General features: G+C 40.4%; 1 protein-coding gene across 3 annotated transcripts in view; it reads left to right on the plus strand.

Annotated features, from left to right (window-relative positions):
* The first annotated feature begins 2,947 nt into the window (after positions 1-2,947).
* The window catches only part of luzp2 (leucine zipper protein 2), a 106,689-nt gene continuing 91,313 nt past the window's right edge, over positions 2,948-18,323 (plus strand). For all 3 annotated transcript variants that reach the window (XM_053622475.1, XM_053622476.1, XM_053622474.1), the window contains exon 1: positions 2,948-3,106. In XM_053622475.1, coding sequence (XP_053478450.1) covers positions 3,045-3,106 — 62 coding nt within the window. In that variant the 5' untranslated portion in view covers positions 2,948-3,044. The remainder of the gene's footprint in view (positions 3,107-18,323) is intronic.

Below are 18,323 nucleotides of genomic sequence, written 5' to 3' on the forward strand. Positions count from 1 at the left end.
TGTGTCACGGCACAATCAAACTGACCCTGGGTCTGCCGTGTTCTCCGAGCGAGGCGCTCTCGAACGTTTTACAATTACAATTCCATTACATCAACTTTGAGATGCGTATAATAACACGAAATAAACTTAGCTGTTCTCTAACACATCCTAAATCTCTCTGTAGTTTCTGCGGACTGACCCCGTGCAACTTACCGTCAGCTCTGACGTCACAGAGGATGGCATTTCCAAAAACACTACTATCCAGAACCCCTGGAGGTTTACTCAGATAGAAAATCTGATGAAATATGCTGACATTTTCCCCAACAAATACCTCTAAACTGTAAAAAAAAAAAAAAAAAAAAGAAGAAACAAAGAAGAGATTCTCAAAGGTTCTTTGGATAGTTATTGATTCTTTGCTTCCTAAAATGGTTCTACTTGGAAACTTTTCTTCCTTTATTATCATTTCCATTGCCAAGCAGAACAGAAACAATACATTTGGGGCCAAGCACTGTCTGGCTCCAGCGCTTAGCATCTGAAGAAGACCAGAAATGATTTGGAACATCAGTGCTTGTCCTCGAGGAGCCGGACTAAATCTGATGGCAATCTGTCAAGCCGTGGCTGAGATATTGCCTCACGTCCAGTTTGCTGACTTTGGCGTCAGATTTGTTTGAGTGTTATGGATGAACCGTCCTTCATATCAAATATCCAAGAAACAAGTTCTGTTAAGGTTGGCCTGATGATGCTGTGATCCGGATATGGAGATGATTGAACAAAACTTGTAGGAGAAGAAGTGAATGACCTGTTATTGGAAAAAAATTTAAATGGTGGAAAAGCCAATATGGTGGAAATTAACATCCTGGTATTATACAGAATTATTACTGCAAATGTATGCCAAGATTTTTGATAGGCTACTTTGGTACATGCAAGGCTGGCTTATCCATATATGGGAATGGGCGGGTGCCCTGGGGCACCAGCCAATGGGGGGGCACCGAATGATTAAGATAACAACTAGACCTTTAAAATATTTCACATATTCTCTTATTCTCTATACTGTATATATTATTTACTGGAAGATATATATTTATAGAGAGAGAGAGAGAGAGAGAGAGAATATAAAAACATATATATATATATAAATGCAATTGGGTGTGACTTTGAGGATTTGGATGCACAAGTCAAGAAAGAAGATGTTCTGCTAAACGTAAGGCTTATGGGTTAGGATGGGTTGGAGAAATGAAGCTGCATGTACCAAAAGATAAGTACAATGAAGATATTCATTATTGAGAAACCATAGCGTTCAAATACGATTCATATCATCATGGAGTTACAAGTATGATTTCCAAAATGGGAAACAATGACCTATAAATAATAACAAACGTCAAATATAGGTTTATTTACTATTATTTCTGGGCAGATAAGCGACGCTGTTGTTGATTTGGTATTTGTGGAACGGGTTTCTGTTTTAACTGGTTGCTGCGTTAGTGATGCGTGTAAAGTCCGTGTATGTTCCACTGTTTGTGTTTCGGTGCTGAATTCAGCTGTTGATATGTTGATTTCTTGGGCTTAGCTGATTTGATACACGTATGCAATGATTTTTAGACATATTCTTTAATGGTTTTGCATGTAGTCCTGATACAGACCATTTATGATGGAAATAATATTTAGCATGACAGGTTGCATTGGCATGTGAGTTGCGCTCAGATTTGGGCATCAGTAAGGGCTAGAACAGCGTTTGTAAACACGTCTATCTATGGTGTCAGGTTTTTTGGTTGGGTCGTACATTTTTCTGTAGTATGTGTGGTGAGCCTGTACTTTAGCTATAAGTTCATGTAAATTTATGGTCTTTATAGCCATAGTAAATTTCACTTTTTTACATGTAAAGTGAAGGGGGGAGGCACTTCAAGTGTGGTCACGCTTAGAGCAGCCGTCGCTAGCTTCCTTTTTCTGCCCAGATCAGGTATTTCATGTGTTCCAGCTCAAGCACACCTGCTGCAACTAATGAAGCCCTTGATTAGTTTAGCATCAGGTGTGCTTGACACGACACCTGTTTTACATATTTGTGCTGTTGTAAGGGATTCTATTCAGGGGGGGTGAATAATTTTGAGACTGGAGAAGTCATTATAAGTTGCATTTTCAGTTTAATTTGGGGAAACCGCTTGAAGTATTCAAGTATTTCAACTGCTTTTGTTTGATTTGTTCGTCACAAACAGCTGAACGTCCGTACATTCTGACAATAAACCTGATTTGCAGTGGGGGTGAATACTTTTGATTGCAACTGTATAATGTAATTACGTTATACTCAGGGACTTGTACAGCGAACACTACACACAAACAGATCATTGATATGGTGAAGTTTTCTGTAAGAAGAGATAAGTTATTAAGCATGTAAGGAAGGAGTCTCCAGTGTCAGCGCTGTGTAACAGTCAGAGGTAAAGCTGTAACTATAAGTTTTCCAACATTTTCTGGACGCAGGAGTTTACGCTTCTTTACGGTTTCTCGCTAACACGACAAGTTGACAGGAGATGTAACTATACGAGCTGCATGTCATAGAGGAATAAAACACTCTGCAGCGTGCTCTAACAGGAAAATTATCGATGTTGAGGTAAAAGTCAGACTTGAGAGTTTATGACTTACAAATTAGCTGTTAATATAAATAAAGGCTACTTGAGTGCCATAGCGCCACCTTGTGTTGTGGATTACTTGAGTTATAAAGACAGGTCCATGAAGTGCTTTATAAAGGATTAGAGCTGATAGCGGCTGAAGTGGCGATGACATCGTTCATCATTTCTCCTTTCTGTCCATCTCAATCTGTGTCTCTGAGACCCACCGTCTCGCTTTTACTGTTATTTAACACACACACACACACACACACACACACGCACACTTAGACACACACACACAACGCTGTACAGCGCCTGCGCTGAGAGCAAGCAAGAGAGAGAGAGAGAGAGAGAGAGAGAGAGAGAGAGCGCCGAGGACGAGAGGGAGGAGGGAGAGGGACGAGGAGAGCAAGAAGAACAGAACAGAAAGAAACACAGAGCACACGGAGAGCAAAAGAGCGAGAGATGAAATTCCTCGGAGCCGTCTGCATCCTTCTCTTCCTGCCTGATTTCAGCCTCAACAGCAGGTCAGTGCAGATTTAAAGCTTTTTTGTTTTCCTTTTCTTTTTTTTGTTGCGTTCTCTGCATTCCAGACCTCTGTCTGGGGTTTTTTGGGGGGACACAGCAGCTTTGTGCGTGATGATGGTGATGATGATGATGATGAAGATGATGGTGATGATGATGTTCGATTCCATTCATCTCTGAGGTGTTGTGGAATTAGACCGAGCTCTTGGAGAGCTGAACGAGGATCAGTGGCTCAACTTTTCCATCCCGATTTGATCCGGGCTGCGAGATCGAAACAGGTTTTTTTTTTTGTTGTGGGTTTAATACTGTAAGTTTTGTTCTTTGTGGTTTGCGGCACTAATCGATGGCTCTGTGTTACAGTGTGTGTATGTGTGTATGGATATGTGCAGGTTCTCCGGTTGAACAGAGACAAGGGTACATACGGAGCGAATATTTTTTCTTTTCCTGTGACTGCTTGATGAGTAACGATTAATTAAAGCGTTCTTCTTCTGCGCTTCTCTGGAGGATGATTTATCGAGACGAGGCCCCTAATTAGATGAGCGGAGAAGACTTTAACGTTGACTTGGGTCCTCTGGGACGTGCCGTGTCCTTTATTGGGACGAATCCAAACGAGTAAAAGACTAATACAGTGCTCATGTATGAATCCTGACTAGTGCGGAGGGAGGGGTTGGGAAATTATTGACACTTATTTAAGTGTAAGCGCTTCAGCTTTCTATTTCTGAATTGTGGTGCTACTCAAATGATTTACACAGTATTTATTAATCAATTCTGTGACGTATTGTGGGTCTCTGCTTGGATTCTGCATCCAAGTGAGCGTTTTTATTGAAAATTTTTTACTTATATATTTAAAAAAAAAATAAAGTTGGTCTACTCTTTCAGTTTGGCAGAAGCTGAGTGAAGATGCATACTGAAAAAATGTATCATAACATTATATCACAATTTTTTTGATAGTGGAAATATGAAGAAAAATAACCTCAAAAGCTTTGTTTAAAAATAAATAAATAAATAAATTAGGTATTTAAAAAGCAACAAGAGCAAGAAAATGAAATTAAATAAATGAAAAAATATTATTAATAAAATACTCTATGTAAATAATAATAAATATATAAATGAATAAATAAATAAATAAATAAATAAATAAATAAATAAATATTTTATTTATTTATTTATTTATTTGGTGAGGTTTACGCTACAAAATAGTTAAAAAAAAAACTATAAAAAAAGCCTCTTTTCACATAAAATTTACAAAACGTGAATGAAGCATGTTGTTTAAAAAGAAGCTGAATAATAAAGAATTTGGAAATGCGTCATTCTTGCGATTCTCTCAGACATTCTTCATGATTCGATATCAGCAACATCGCTCAGGTTCGAATAAAACTTGTGTTTTATAATGTGGATGAAACTGAAACGATTTGTAAGTTATGTTAATAGCAGCACGTGGACACACGTGGATCGTTTCCATAGTAACAGCTAATTCCCCGGGACTTGTACGGCGGACGCTCCACATAAACAGATAAATCATTGCTAATATGGTGAAGTTCTTAACTTAAAGAGAGAGAATAAAGAGAAGGCTGGTGAAGGAACGACTTTTTTTTTTTTTATAGCTGCTATAACGTAAGTGAGAACAGGAACCAACTTATTTCAAAGGCATAACAGGAATAATATAGAATAAACCACTTTAGGACATGCTGTTATAGGAAAGTAATCTGGTGTTTTATCGCTGCATAGACTCTCCTATACTGTCTGTTAAGTCTTTATTAAATGAGGAAGTCAGGAACGGTGACGTGCACTAGAAAGTGAGAGTGTGATTTCTGGCCCAGAGCCACATGTATTTAACTCAGTAATGCCTGATGGAGAGCAATCAATCATCCACACGTGTCCTAGATTAAACCCGACACTGATGATGCGTATATCGTTAGCCTGGTAATAACCAATAACAGATGAGTTATAATCAATTATTAATGATCAAAGCCTGTTACAAACCGTTACCGTTGGTAACAAACCAAATATAAATTGTTTTGATACAGACATCGCCTTAAAAAGTGTTTCGCTTATCTAGAGAAAAAACACCAGCTTGTCACGTTACTGAGAAAGCGTAAATGCCTCCTGAATCCTGAATCCTCTCTCTGTCTGTGATTGGTCCAAAAATATCACATGGGTGGCTGTGGCTCAGGTGGTAGAGCCCACGTGACTCCACATGCCGAAGTGTGCTTGGGCAAGACACTGAACCCCAAGTTGCTCCCGATGGCAAGTTAGCGCCTTGCATGGCAGCTCTGCTACCACTGGTGTGTGAGTGTGTGAGTGTGTGAATGGGTGAATGAGACACCGTGTAAAGCGCTTTGGATAAAAGCGCTATATAAGTGCACCATTTACCGTTTATCACACGGTCATTACACGTAGCACCAGTTTGATCACGAGCATGTTTGGTGCTCGTGATCGCGGAACGCTGCTGTTATTCATCTACTTGTTGACTTGAACAGAAATACCGTTACTGTTTCCACCCTGAAGTTGATTATTTTCCAATAACAGCACATCCTAAAGTGTTTTATTCCTCTTACGCCACACGCATTTATCAAAGATGAGAATTTTTTATTTTCTAAAGAGCAACACGGCATGCTTTTCATCTCTTTAATGGAATAGTGTTGGAAACAAGTTCCTGTTCTCACTTACCTTACAGCAGCTTTAATCAGTCGCTCTCTCAACAGTCCTCTCTTTATTCTCTCTCTCGTGAAGTTCTCTTGAAAGACAAACCACAAAGAAGTGTAAACTCGTCTGTCCTGTGGGAAGATGTGGGAAAACGTAAAGTTACAGCGTTACCTCTGACACTGGAGACTCCTTCCATAAATGTTAAATAAACACATTTCTCCTTACAGAAAACCACATCATATCGACAAAGTTTTAATCTGTTTATTATCAGAGCGTCTGAACACGGTACACGTCCCCGTGAACGCGCTGTTACTATAGAAACGGTGACGCAATAGAACGAGCGCATTAATATAAACCGGCACTAGGGTCAGAGCTGCTGTTATAGAAAACACTCGGACCAATCAGAATCTAGAATTCGATAATCGTGTAGGACAATACCCCTGCGTAACCCCTGTCCTGCGGTGATGATTCGTGACCTTCATGAAAGCGAATTACATCTCCAACAAGGTCAGGAACCTTTTTTTTTTAATTCAAATATCTCAGGCTTATCATCCGCATTGTTTGACCTTTCCTTCAGTTCAGCGCCTCACCTGTCAGTCCTTTTTGACTTCCACTCGCTCGCACGCCCGCAGCGAATCCCGTGGGATCTCATGTTCCCTGTGATGACTCAGGCTTTGATGTAGAAGAAAACTTGGCAGCCTCCTCTTGCAAAACCCCCCTGCTTCAGTGGATCGCTTGTCAAAAACAAAATAAAATATGAAGCGTTATAGATGTAGAAACGTGAGATTCTATGGCAGGGTGATCCTTTCTGTTGATATTTTGCGTTAAAAAAAGACAGCACAGGTGTTTATTTCCGTCCTTGATTGTGCAAGTCCTCATGCTAATCACGTTGTTGGAGACGACGCGGAATGACGGTCATCACTACGTTGACGGATGCCTTTTAGCTTGACAGAACAGGTCACATATCACTTCTTTATAGCTTCAGGGCGTCTTAATTGCCTCAATATTAACAATAACACCTTTTAAATGTGATGAAATGTTCCATTCTGGTTTCCGACAAGCATTGACCTTAGTGTGATGTTTTATTGTTGTTATGGCAACTGCATGTAAACGCCTGATTGAAGCGGCGTGTACCAGCGAGTGCCGCTGCAGCAGGAGAGTTCGCTTCGGTGAAAGCAGCCAAAAGCTGAGCAAAGGGACTTCTTGAGAATTTCCGAGATAATTAAAACCTGGCTCGGACTCTGGTTTAGCGCCCCTTTGAGGAATCGGTTTGCGTACCTTGCCCGCTCAGGCACTTTCACACTGAATTTATTCCATTTTTCTTTCCTTATTAGTTTTTTTTCCCCTCATCAAATAAATCTGATAAATATCTGTCAATTTTGTCTAAAAAAGTCTAAAAAAAAAAAAACAACAACCAGGAGATGAAATTAAACTCTACAGCATGGTGCGCTAGCTGAAATGCATTCAGTACAACTTAAGAACCCTTAAGTGTTCTGTGTAGTACCTTTCAGCAAAGTGGTTCTCTATCGGAAACAGTTCAAGCCCATTTTGGAAAGTGAAGAACCCTTAAAGAATCCCTTTATTCTGTTTCTAGTGAAAACAAAAATAAAAATGAAAAGAAGAAAAAAACACAAGTAAGAAGTAGGACATTTTTTTTCTTTAAAGGTTCTTAGCTTCCAGAATGGGGTTTGACTTGGAGCCCTTTCTGATAGGGAATCACCCAAGTTTTACACATAACATTTAAGAACTTTTGAAGTTCAATCAGAAAAGCCTGTAAGTGTTCTAGGTTCAAGGTTTTTAAGAGATGTATCCTTACCTGAAACCCAACATCAAAGTGTTTTCCTATATCAGAAAGGATTCCTCTAACATCCTCTAACATCGGGGTTTATGCATGGTGTCAGGCGGCTGAGGGCCATCTGCAGACCATGCATACCTTCCTGGGACCTTTCTGTGGTCCTGGAACGTCTATCAGCTGCCCCATTTGAGCCCTTAGAGTCAGTCTCCAAGAAGCTTCTGACTAAAAAGGTAGCTCTTCTGCTGGCCCTGAGATCTCTCAAGCAAGTAGGAGATCTACAAGTTCTCTCTGTTGCCCCTTCCTGCCTTGACTTTGCCCCTGGATTAGCGAACACCTTCCTATATCCTAGGCCGGATTGTATTCATAAAGTCCCTACATATGCTGCCCAGCCTGTGCTGTTGCAAGCTTTCTGCCCTCCTCAGTTCCTCACACAGGAACAAGAGAAATTACAAATTACTGTGTCCAGTAAGGGCTCTCTGTACTTACGTCCACCGCCCCGGCCAGTGGCATATGTCGGAGCAGCTGCTGGTCTGCTTTGGCGGCGACAGTAGAGGTGATGCTGAAGTCAAAGCAGCGCATCTCTAATTGGATAATGGAAACAATCTCTATCGCTTATGAAGCACGCGATCTCACTACACCTCTGGTCATAAGGGCTCATTCCACTAGGGGCGTCGCCTCCGCAAAGGCTTTGTCCAAAGGGGTACCCTTACATGATGTGTGTGCTGCTGCAGGGTGGTCTACACCACATACATTCATTCGATATTACAGCCTGGATATACATTCCGCCCCCGGCTCCTGTGTCTTGCAGTGACCCTCAGGCTTGGATCTTTTGAACAGGCCGTACACTCAGTATGACGGAGTGGGTATTCTCATTCCCACAGCGTGAAGCTCACACAACGTTGACTTCCCTTTGAAAGGGAACGTCTGGGTTATACATGTAACCCTGTTCCTTGAGAAGGGAACGAGACGTTGCGTAGCTTTGTCATACTGGGGCAGGCCTGTGAATTGCCTCTTCGCTTCAGATCATAGATGTTGATGGCGCGGTTCACAGGTGCAATTATTATATCAAGTGACGCTCTTAACTGCCACGTCACCTGATCACGGCAGGCCTATAAACCTGTCACGTGCGAGGGCGCTCCCGCAGCGTGAAGCTCTTAGCGCTCTTTTCTTAGGTTCCAGAACAAGATTTGATGTGGATCCCTTTCTGATACGGAAACACTGTTGTAGGGTCTTCATAGAACTTTAACATTTTTGTCAGAAAACATTATTTTTTCTCTGTATACACGAAAAACAGTTTTGCCCTCAAAGGTGGCGAAATTTTTCACTTTATTTTTTAAACCTTTTCACTTTTTTTTCGTGAGGATGAATTTTTGTTGTATTTTAATTTTTTTATATAGTAAACACCCTTTTATAGAGTAAAAGGGTGGGCGTCGTAACAGGGATCCAAAAGTGAAGCCGAAATGTCTCCGAGGCTCTCTAGTGGCTTATTGTAGAACAATTTTAACCCCGCCCATTCCCATGTTAGTCAATGGGAAAAATATCAAACTTCCATTTTAATCCTTTCTCGCAGTACGCTGGTGTTCACTGACTCATCAGACATTTTCAATCAGCATAAACAAATTAATTATTTTATCAAGTCTGTTATAAGATTAGTCAAGACACTGCTGGGTTTCTGTGTGTAGAGTATCATGACTCTGTGTTGAGCTGATGGTGAGCAGGGTGATGGAAAGAGGGAGGGGTGTGAGCCCCCTGCTGGGCAACTAAGGTTGGTACAGAGATAAAACCAACAGCACAACTAAAGCTTTTTAACCTTGTAGGTTAGATACAAATTGAAATGCTTAGGAAATACTGCAAATTCTTAAATCCCAGAGTGTCTAATTTCAGACGAGCCATTAACCACTGCTGTGGAGTACGACATCACAAATATATTCCATTTGGAGGCCTCTGGGAAAAGGAGTTGAGTTATGTCTCCACAAATTCTTTTTGTGAATCGTGTTCTGTCGTTTAATTGAGTGGACCCTGATATCTCCCCCAATATTTGGTGATAAATATTGTTTAATTTTACAGAATCAGAAGGGAGACGTTGTTCTGTAAGTGATGAGGCTTGACATTTGAGTTTCATGTTCAATCATCAAAGGATGTCATGTGAATCAAAGATGGTTTTGGCTGAATGCGCGTTTGCGATGACGTCACGTGACGCGTCTCAGCCCAAATCTGTGGAAAATCTGCAGTCATTTTGAAAAATTCCAAGCTCCTCAAAATATTGTAGTTTCCTCAATTTTGCGTTAATTTCTGTGATCGTAAAATCACAAAATCCTGGAGGGAGTTGATTATGTTCTTATAACAGCACGTCCCCAAGTGTTTCATTCATCATGTAGGCCTGCCACAGCAATTTACCTATTAATACAATATTTTATTTAATAAAGACCAACATCTGGTATTTTTTTCTTTTAATACTGAAGTTACATTTAACGTCCAGGAAACAAGTTACTGTAGTTCCTGTTGTCACTTACGCTAGCAGCTATAAACAGTCGTTCCCTCACCAGCCATTTTTTCCCTCTCTCTCAAAGTCAAAGACAAAAAACCTACAAAGAAGATTGATCTCCTCAGTCCTGAAGATATCAGAAAATCATCAGAAAGCACTGAAACTGGAGACTCCTTCCACCGACGATACAAAAACAACGATTACATGCGATATTTAATCGGTTCATTATCAAATGCGCTTGCGCTGTACGAGTCCCTGTGTACGAGCTGTTACTATGGAAACAATAACCTATTAGAACAAGCCCATTAATTATACATAAACCTGCGATTGGACCAATCAGAATCCAGAATTCAAGACTTCATCAGATCGTCATTTCAGACGGTTCCACTGTTTCCATGCTACAGTTTTATAGTGGTATATATATTTCTAAGAACACAAAGCATCTTCTGGAATTGCTATCACATGATTATTTCAGATTATAGATTATATTTATACGTTTTATAACTCATCACCCCCGGTTAAGACTTAATGGGGGACTCGAGGTCTCCGTGTCATCCGCTTCCCATGGGCCTGATCGTTAAAATTCACAGGACATGTTGTAATTAGAGAACCATGGCAACACGGTGGACCGACACAGTCACGTAGTGAATTAACAATAAACAGAACCTTGAGTTTGACAAAATACGAAACTAATTAAAGACCCTGGAGATTTGCAATGACAATAACAGGCGAGCATCTGCTAATGCAGTTCCATCCGAGCGAAATGTCAATATTTCCACTAGTCCTTTTAATTAATTAAGCTTTTCTGCGTGCCAGAGCGCACATTCCTCTCCTCATTCATGCTCACAGAGAACTTTCCTTTTTTTCCCCCCACTGTCCCAAGCTCTGAAAAGCAGCAACCCCTTCACACACCCCGTCTCTCTCATTCATCACGCTGCTCACGTTGATCACGTCAGCTCCAAAATATGACCGAGTGGCGTGCAAAATCACCCGCTCATATTTATAGCACGGAGCCATAAAGCCAGATCGATATACATTATAGTGTGGGATTGTGTTCTGTTTGCTGCTGTGTATAATAAAGTCTCTAATAGGATTTCGATGAAAATGCATGAACAGAGAAATAAATAGACCACAAGAGCATGAGGATCACTAAAGCAAAGTGAGGCATGGGGGATTTGTGGACGGGGAAAAAAGGAAAAGGAGATTTGGCTTTTCAGCTTCGGATGTTTGGAGCTGCACAGGAAGTGAGCGAGGAAAAGAAGACGACTGGAGGTTTAACGTTCATGCTCTAGAAAAGTGAGAGCCGTGAAATAGACAGATCTGTGTGTGTAGAGTGCAGCGCTGAGTGCAGTGAGTGTACGCACCTCTACTTAAAAATCAACAACAACACATTAGGAGATTGTTTTTGACTCGTATGGTTCTCGGAATACTGAGAAGAATTTGAGGAGAATATTATTAGAACGGTATGCTTCAAGGAACTTTTAGGAGAAATTTATAAGGATGTTTGCTGATTGTCATGGTTCTCGGTACTTTTAGGAGAACTTCAGTAGAGCGTTTTCTGTACGGTGTGGTTCTTGGTACTTTTAGGAGAACTTCAGTAGAGTGTTTTCTGTACGGTGTGGTTCTCGGTACTTTTAGGAGAACTTCAGTAGAGCGTTTTCTGTACGGTGTGGTTCTCGGTACTTTTAGGAGAACTTCAGTAGAGTGTTTTCTGTACGGTGTGGTTCTGGGTACTTTTATGAGAACTTCAGTAGAGTGTTTTCTGTACGGTGTGGTTCTCGGTACTTTTAGGAGAACTTCAGGAGAGCGTTTTCTGTACGGTGTGGTTCTCGGTACTTTTAGGAGAACTTCAGTAGAGCGTTTTCTGTATGGTGTGGTTCTCGGTACTTTTAGGAGAACTTCAGTAGAGTGTTTTCTGTACGGTGTGGTTCTGGGTACTTTTATGAGAACTTCAGTAGAGTGTTTTCTGTACAGTGTGGTTCTCAGTACTTTTAGGAGAACTTCAGTAGAGCGTTTTCTGTACGGTGTGGTTCTCGGTACTTTTAGGAGAACTTCAGGAGAGCGTTTTCTGTACGGTGTGGTTCTCGGTACTTTTAGGAGAACTTCAGGAGAGCGTTTTCTGTACGGTGTGGTTCTCGGTACTTTTAGGAGAACTTCAGGAGAGCGTTTTCTGTACGGTGTGGTTCTCGGTACTTTTAGGAGAACTTCAGGAGAGCGTTTTCTGTATGGTGTGGTTCTCGGTACTTTTAGGAGAATTTGAGAAGGTGGTTGTCTGAACATCATGGTTTTAGGAACGTTTAGCAGAACTTTGAGGGAAGGTTTTCTGAACGCTATGGTTCTAGGATCTTTTAGGAGAAATTTAGTAGAGCCTTTTTAAAGAACAGTACGGTTCTAGGAAATTTTAGTACAATTATACGAGAATGTTTTCCGAACATCATGGTTGTAGAAATTGTTAGTAGAATTTGAGGGAATACATCTCGGTTGCTAGGTAACAGACACGACAAATGATTACAGACTGGTTTAGATGGGATAAGTAAGGAATGAAAAACAAAGCGATGGATGGACTGAAGAGTTTTATTTCTCTTGTCCCGCAGCACTTCGCCAATGAGTAATTAAATTAATGAACAATTAAAAAAGTAAATTTGCGGCGATTGTGCTGCTGATTAACTTCATCATCAAAACCTCTTTCAGGCTGATGATTTATTTTTTCCTTCCACCTGAAAAGTGTTCCAGCAGCAAAGGCCTTGGTCTGAGTGATGTACTCCTGATTTATCATTCAGCGCACAAAAGGTTCTTATTTTCATGGTCAGGACACAAGGACAAGGTTTTCTTGATATTTTCATGAACATAGAATGAATACATTATCAAGAGTTTTGGCGAGGAGTATTGTAGCAGAACGTTTTCTGAACCGTACGGTTCTAGTAGCTTTTAGAAGAACGTTTTCTGAACATTGTGGTTCTAGGAACTTTTAGAGAACTTTTTTTCTGAACTTCATGGTGGCTAGATGTTTGATATCCAATCAAATCAGCTCCTCTCATTCACTGTAAAAAAGTTTTTTTTTAAAAAAGTGAGAAAATTTTACATCGTCAGATTAAATGTTTGAATTAAATTTAATTTAAGCAGTGACAACATGCTTTAAAGACATTCTCTAAAAATGTCAATAAAAAAATAAACAGAATAAGAGATTAAACCATCTTCATTCAACCTGCTAGTGGTTTCCAGCTACTAGCGCCGAAGGCAAGAACTCCACTGTCACATCCACGAGCAGGACTAGCTGAGATTGAGTCGAGATTGAGTCATAAGGGGGGCAAGACCGAGTCAAGACCGGGACCGAGTCAAGACCGAGACCGAGTCAAGACCGGGACCGAGTCAAGGCCGGGACCGAGTCAAGACCGGGACCGAGTCAAGACCGAGACCGAGTCAAGACCGAGACCGAGTCAAGACCGAGAGCGGAAAGTATCAACTCCTTTACTTCAACTAGTCACCTTCATTCACGCATTGTTCCAGTAAATGGACTGTTTTCTAGAAGAATGAACTGCTTCTTATCAAACTTTGTGCAAGCAAAAAGAAAAGATGAACATTATTCTTACAAACTCTGGCTGGAGATTTGTAAAAGACCAGATTTAATGAGACGAATACCCAAGACTGAGACAAGTCCAAGTCCAAATGTTGCATGAATCATGTCCTACAGCTAGAAACTGCACAACATACAATAGATTATGTTCAACATGGCTCATAAAATGTTCTCCCAAAAGTTTCTAGATCAACATAGTTCATAAAATGTTCTCCTAAAAGTTCTTAGAACCATGTTGCTCAGAAACTGTTCTCCTAAAATCCTCATAAAAGTTCCTTGATAAACATGGTTTATAAAATGTTCTCCTAAAACTTTCTAGATCAACATGGTTCATAAAATGTTCTCCTAAAAGTTCATAGAACCATGTTGCTCATAAAATGTTCTCATAAAAATCCTCCTAAAACTTTCTAGATCAACATGGTTCCTAAAATGTTCTCCTAAATGTTCCTAGACCCATGATGCTCATAAAATGTTCTCCTAAAAGCCTTCTAATAGTTTCTCAATCAATATGGTTCATGAAGCATTCTCCTAAAAGTTCCTAGATCAGCATGGCTCATAAAATGTTCTCCTAAAATCCTCCTAAAAGTTTCAAGATTAGCATGGTTCATAAAATGTTCTCCTGAAAGTTCCTCAATCAACATGGTTCATAAAATGTTCTCCTGAAAGTTCCTCAATCCACATGGTTCATAAAATGTTCTCCTGAAAGTTCCTCAATCCACATGGCTTATAAAATGTTCTCCTAAAAGTTCCTAGAACCATGTTGCTCATAAAATGTTCCCCTAAAATCCTCCTAAAACTTTCTAGATCAACAGGGTTCATAAAATGTTCCTAGAACCACGATGCTCATAAAATGCTCTCCTAAAAGCCTCCTAAAAGTCTCTAGATCAATATGGTTCACGAACCATTCTCCTAAAAGTACCTAAATCAACGTGGTTCATAAAATGTTCTCCTAAAAGCCTCCTAAAAATTTCTAGATCAACAAGGTTCATGAAATATTCTCCTAGACGTTTTTAGAGCCATGCCATTCAGCAAAACTTCTGATGAAAATTCCTAGATCCAAACTGTTCGTGTTCTCCTAAAGTTCTCCTTAAAGTTCTTTTGCATCTCCGCCGATGTTTTTTTGGTTCATTTAATCACGTGCGGCGTGAAACCAAACCCAACCTTTAGCAAAACGAAGCAGAAGTATGGATTTGACTCGGATTCGGATTCGGATTCGGTAGACACATCGACAGGTTTATTAGAAATGAGAATCCGCTCTTTGTGAACTTTTACACTTGACATTTCTTTCTCAGCGATATTCCACAGCATCCTGCATGATTTCGTCTCTGAGCTGATTTAAATCCTCTCTCGCTGCTACAGCAATATTTCCTGCAGAAATTCATGCACACACACACACACACACACACACACACACACACACACACACACCCACCCTATGGAACACTATTTGAGGTCAAAATGAAATATATAAATATGACATAATGAAATAAATCATCATGAGACTCGCCCACACTGCCCCAGCAGCTGCCGTAACGTTTTCACCTCGGACGCTTCGCGCTAATCTGCACGCCATTAAAATAGCATTTTCAACTGAAACATGTGAACTGAGTGCACAGATTATTTTACAGCAAATCTTTTTTTTTTTTCTTACACAACTGTGGTATTCAAGTAAAGCCAGTCTTTGTGGCTGGATTCCAGATTGATAAGTTGTGACAAAGTAAAAAAAGAAAAAAAGAAAAGTGATTTCTTTGTAGTCTGAATGGGAAAAAAAAAAAACTCCCGTTCTCTGAGGGATTCATAAGATCTGCTGGTAGGATATGGCAACCTCGGAGGCACGAAGCGCACACTGGAGAAGCTGCTGGGAAATACAACTTAACCGTCTGCGTGCCTTTTGAACTTCGGATGAAATTGGTGGAAGAAGGAAATGGAAAAAAGAAACGTAGCAGATAATACGCACAAATTTAACAACCGTTCAACAAATCTTTTACAAATGATGTTTTGGTACAAATTCATCTGTGAAAAGGAAACATAAGGAAGTCTTATTTATAGTTTAGTCTTTAAGTGTAAACACATCACTGATTCACACAATTCTGGATTGTTGAGATGTTTATGCGGTCATGTGAAAAAAATAAGTACACCCCCTGGAAATTGTTGGATTTTTGACATATTTGGACGAGCAAATATTTGATCATCGTTGAAACAGTGACTATTAATAAAGTTGATATATTTGATCAAAACCACAAGGAAAATTAGTTTTTCAATCATTTACTCAACATAAATATCAATAGATATGATATTTGCCTGTGGGAAAAGTAAGTACGGGGTCGGCCTCAGAAGCTAGTATTGCCCCCTTTAGCAGAGATAACTTCTTGTAGGTGTTTTACATAATTGTCCACCAGGCTTGCTGGAATTTTTGACCGCTCTTCCATGCAATATTCTTTCATTCGGAAGATGTTTGAGGGTCTTCTAGCATGTACTTCCCGTTTCAAATCCCCAAAAACCATTTCAATGGGATTCAAATCCAGGCTTTGACTCGGCCATTCCATAACCCTGCATTTCTTCTTTTTGAGGTGGATTCGCTCGTGTGCTTAGGATCATTATCCTGTCAAAAAGGTCCACTTTCGGTTCAAGTTCAACTTTCAGACAGACGGCTTCACGTTATCATCAAGCCCTCTTTGATATGATGCAGAATTCATAGTTGAATCAATGAATGAAAGCTGTCCAGTCCCTGACGAAGCGAAGCAACCCCAAACCATAACATTTCCACCACCGTGCTTCACAGTTGGTATGAGGTGCTTCTCCTGAAAATCTGTCTTTGCTCTGCGCCAAACATGTCTGCTGTTACTGTGGCCAAACAACTCTATCTTTGATTCGTCTGTCCAGAGCGCATTATTGCAAAAGGCCTGGTCTTTGCCTATATGCTCATTATAAAGGTATATAGGTAAACTATCTGCAAAGGCTTTTTCATGGTACGCCTTCCATGCAGGTCAAATCTGTGCAATCTCTTTCTGATTGCAGACGTATACACTTTGATACCAACAGCTGCAAGACTTACTGCAGATCCTGTCATTAAATTTTGGGGTTCTTGGAGACTTCTTTTTGCATCAGACGGTCTGCTGTTGGGCTGAATTTGCTTTGACAGTCAGTCCTGGACTAATTGGCAGTCGTTTGAAATCTGCGCCGTTTGTAGATGATTTTCCTTACCGTGGAATGATGTCTTTCAAATAATTTGGAGATCTTTTTAAATCCCTCGCCAGACTCATAACAAGCCACAAGCCACTTGTGTTCTGAAGGGCTTACAGAACTCTTTAGATCCTGGCATGATGACACCACACACCTCAAAAACAAAGGGAACACCAGACACTAGATATGAAAGGATTAAATACGACCTGCACTCCCTAAGCAGGTCCTAATCACTGGCACCCATCTTCATCTTCAACACCTGATTCAAATTGTATGAATTTGTATCATCTTTATTAACAGGCACCGTTTCGAACAGGATCAAACGTTTGCATGTCCAAATATGTAAAAAAAAAAAAAAAAAAAGAAACTACAATTTCCATGGGGTGTACTTATTTTTTCACATGACTGTATGTAACATTTATGGAAGGAGTCCAGTGTCAGAGGCTGGGACGGGAACGGCTGTTTACAGCTGCCGAGTGAGAGCGGTAACTAAAAATAAAGATTAAAACGTACGACGTGTTGTTCTTTAATATATACGAATTGCGATCGTTGTAATTAAATGGAATAAAACACATCAGGAAAGAAGTCCACTCTGGGGTGGGGACAGGAGCTCCGCTTTATCACAGCGACATGCCGCGGTGTATTCTTTACATAAATAATTGGAAAGCGAACACTGATTTTAGTGGAAACTCTTTTATCTGAAATAATTGTGCGCCGATCAAACTGTCAAGCCGGCGTTATATTTTGTGTAAGATGAGTGTGTGTGTGTGTGTAAGAAAGCTACTTGTCATGTCATCTCCAAGTAAAATAGAGCAGCAGCATCTTCACAAACAGCGTTCTTGTCATTGTCAATGTCATTACCCGTCAGTCTCAATTCACCAGAAAATCCTCCTCCACTCTCTCAGGCCTGATTAAAGCTGATGACATGATTGATGGTGGAATAAAAATAACATAAGGCCAGACTCTGACCACGGGCCTCCAGAGTCCTCTCATGCCCTTAAACACACACACACACACACACACACTCACACTTTCTCTCTTCTAGCCTTGATCTGCCAAATGTCAGCTTGCAAAGACACAGGTCTGACTGACAGCCTCTCATTTATTCTCTCAAGCTGGAGCCAAGCTTATTCATAAAGAACCGTCCACATACTCCACATTCCCTCAATATTCTACTAAATGTTCCTGGAACCATGACGTTTAGAAAACGTTCTCCTCAAAACCCTCGAATCATAACGTTCAGGAAACAGTCTACTTCTGAAGACATTTTTATCGAGGAGAACCTCCAGAAACTCCACGGGTGAAGAACTCGCTACAGAACCCGAACCGAATTTTTTTACTAAACGTGCAGCAAGCACAGGTACCGGAATGCACTTAGCATTAAAATTAAAGTCACTGATGTTGTGTGTGAACGTTACGGAGCGGTGAGGCTCACTGCAGCAGGATCACTACACCGGGAGCGACCTGGCTGATCTCAGAGTTTTCAAGAGCGAGGGATAATTGAAGCACTTCATGCCACGTTCCGCTCGGCTAAAA

Source organism: Ictalurus furcatus, chromosome 4 (genome assembly GCF_023375685.1).
Source record: "Ictalurus furcatus strain D&B chromosome 4, Billie_1.0, whole genome shotgun sequence".
In the NCBI taxonomy this organism is placed as follows: domain Eukaryota; kingdom Metazoa; phylum Chordata; class Actinopteri; order Siluriformes; family Ictaluridae; genus Ictalurus; species Ictalurus furcatus.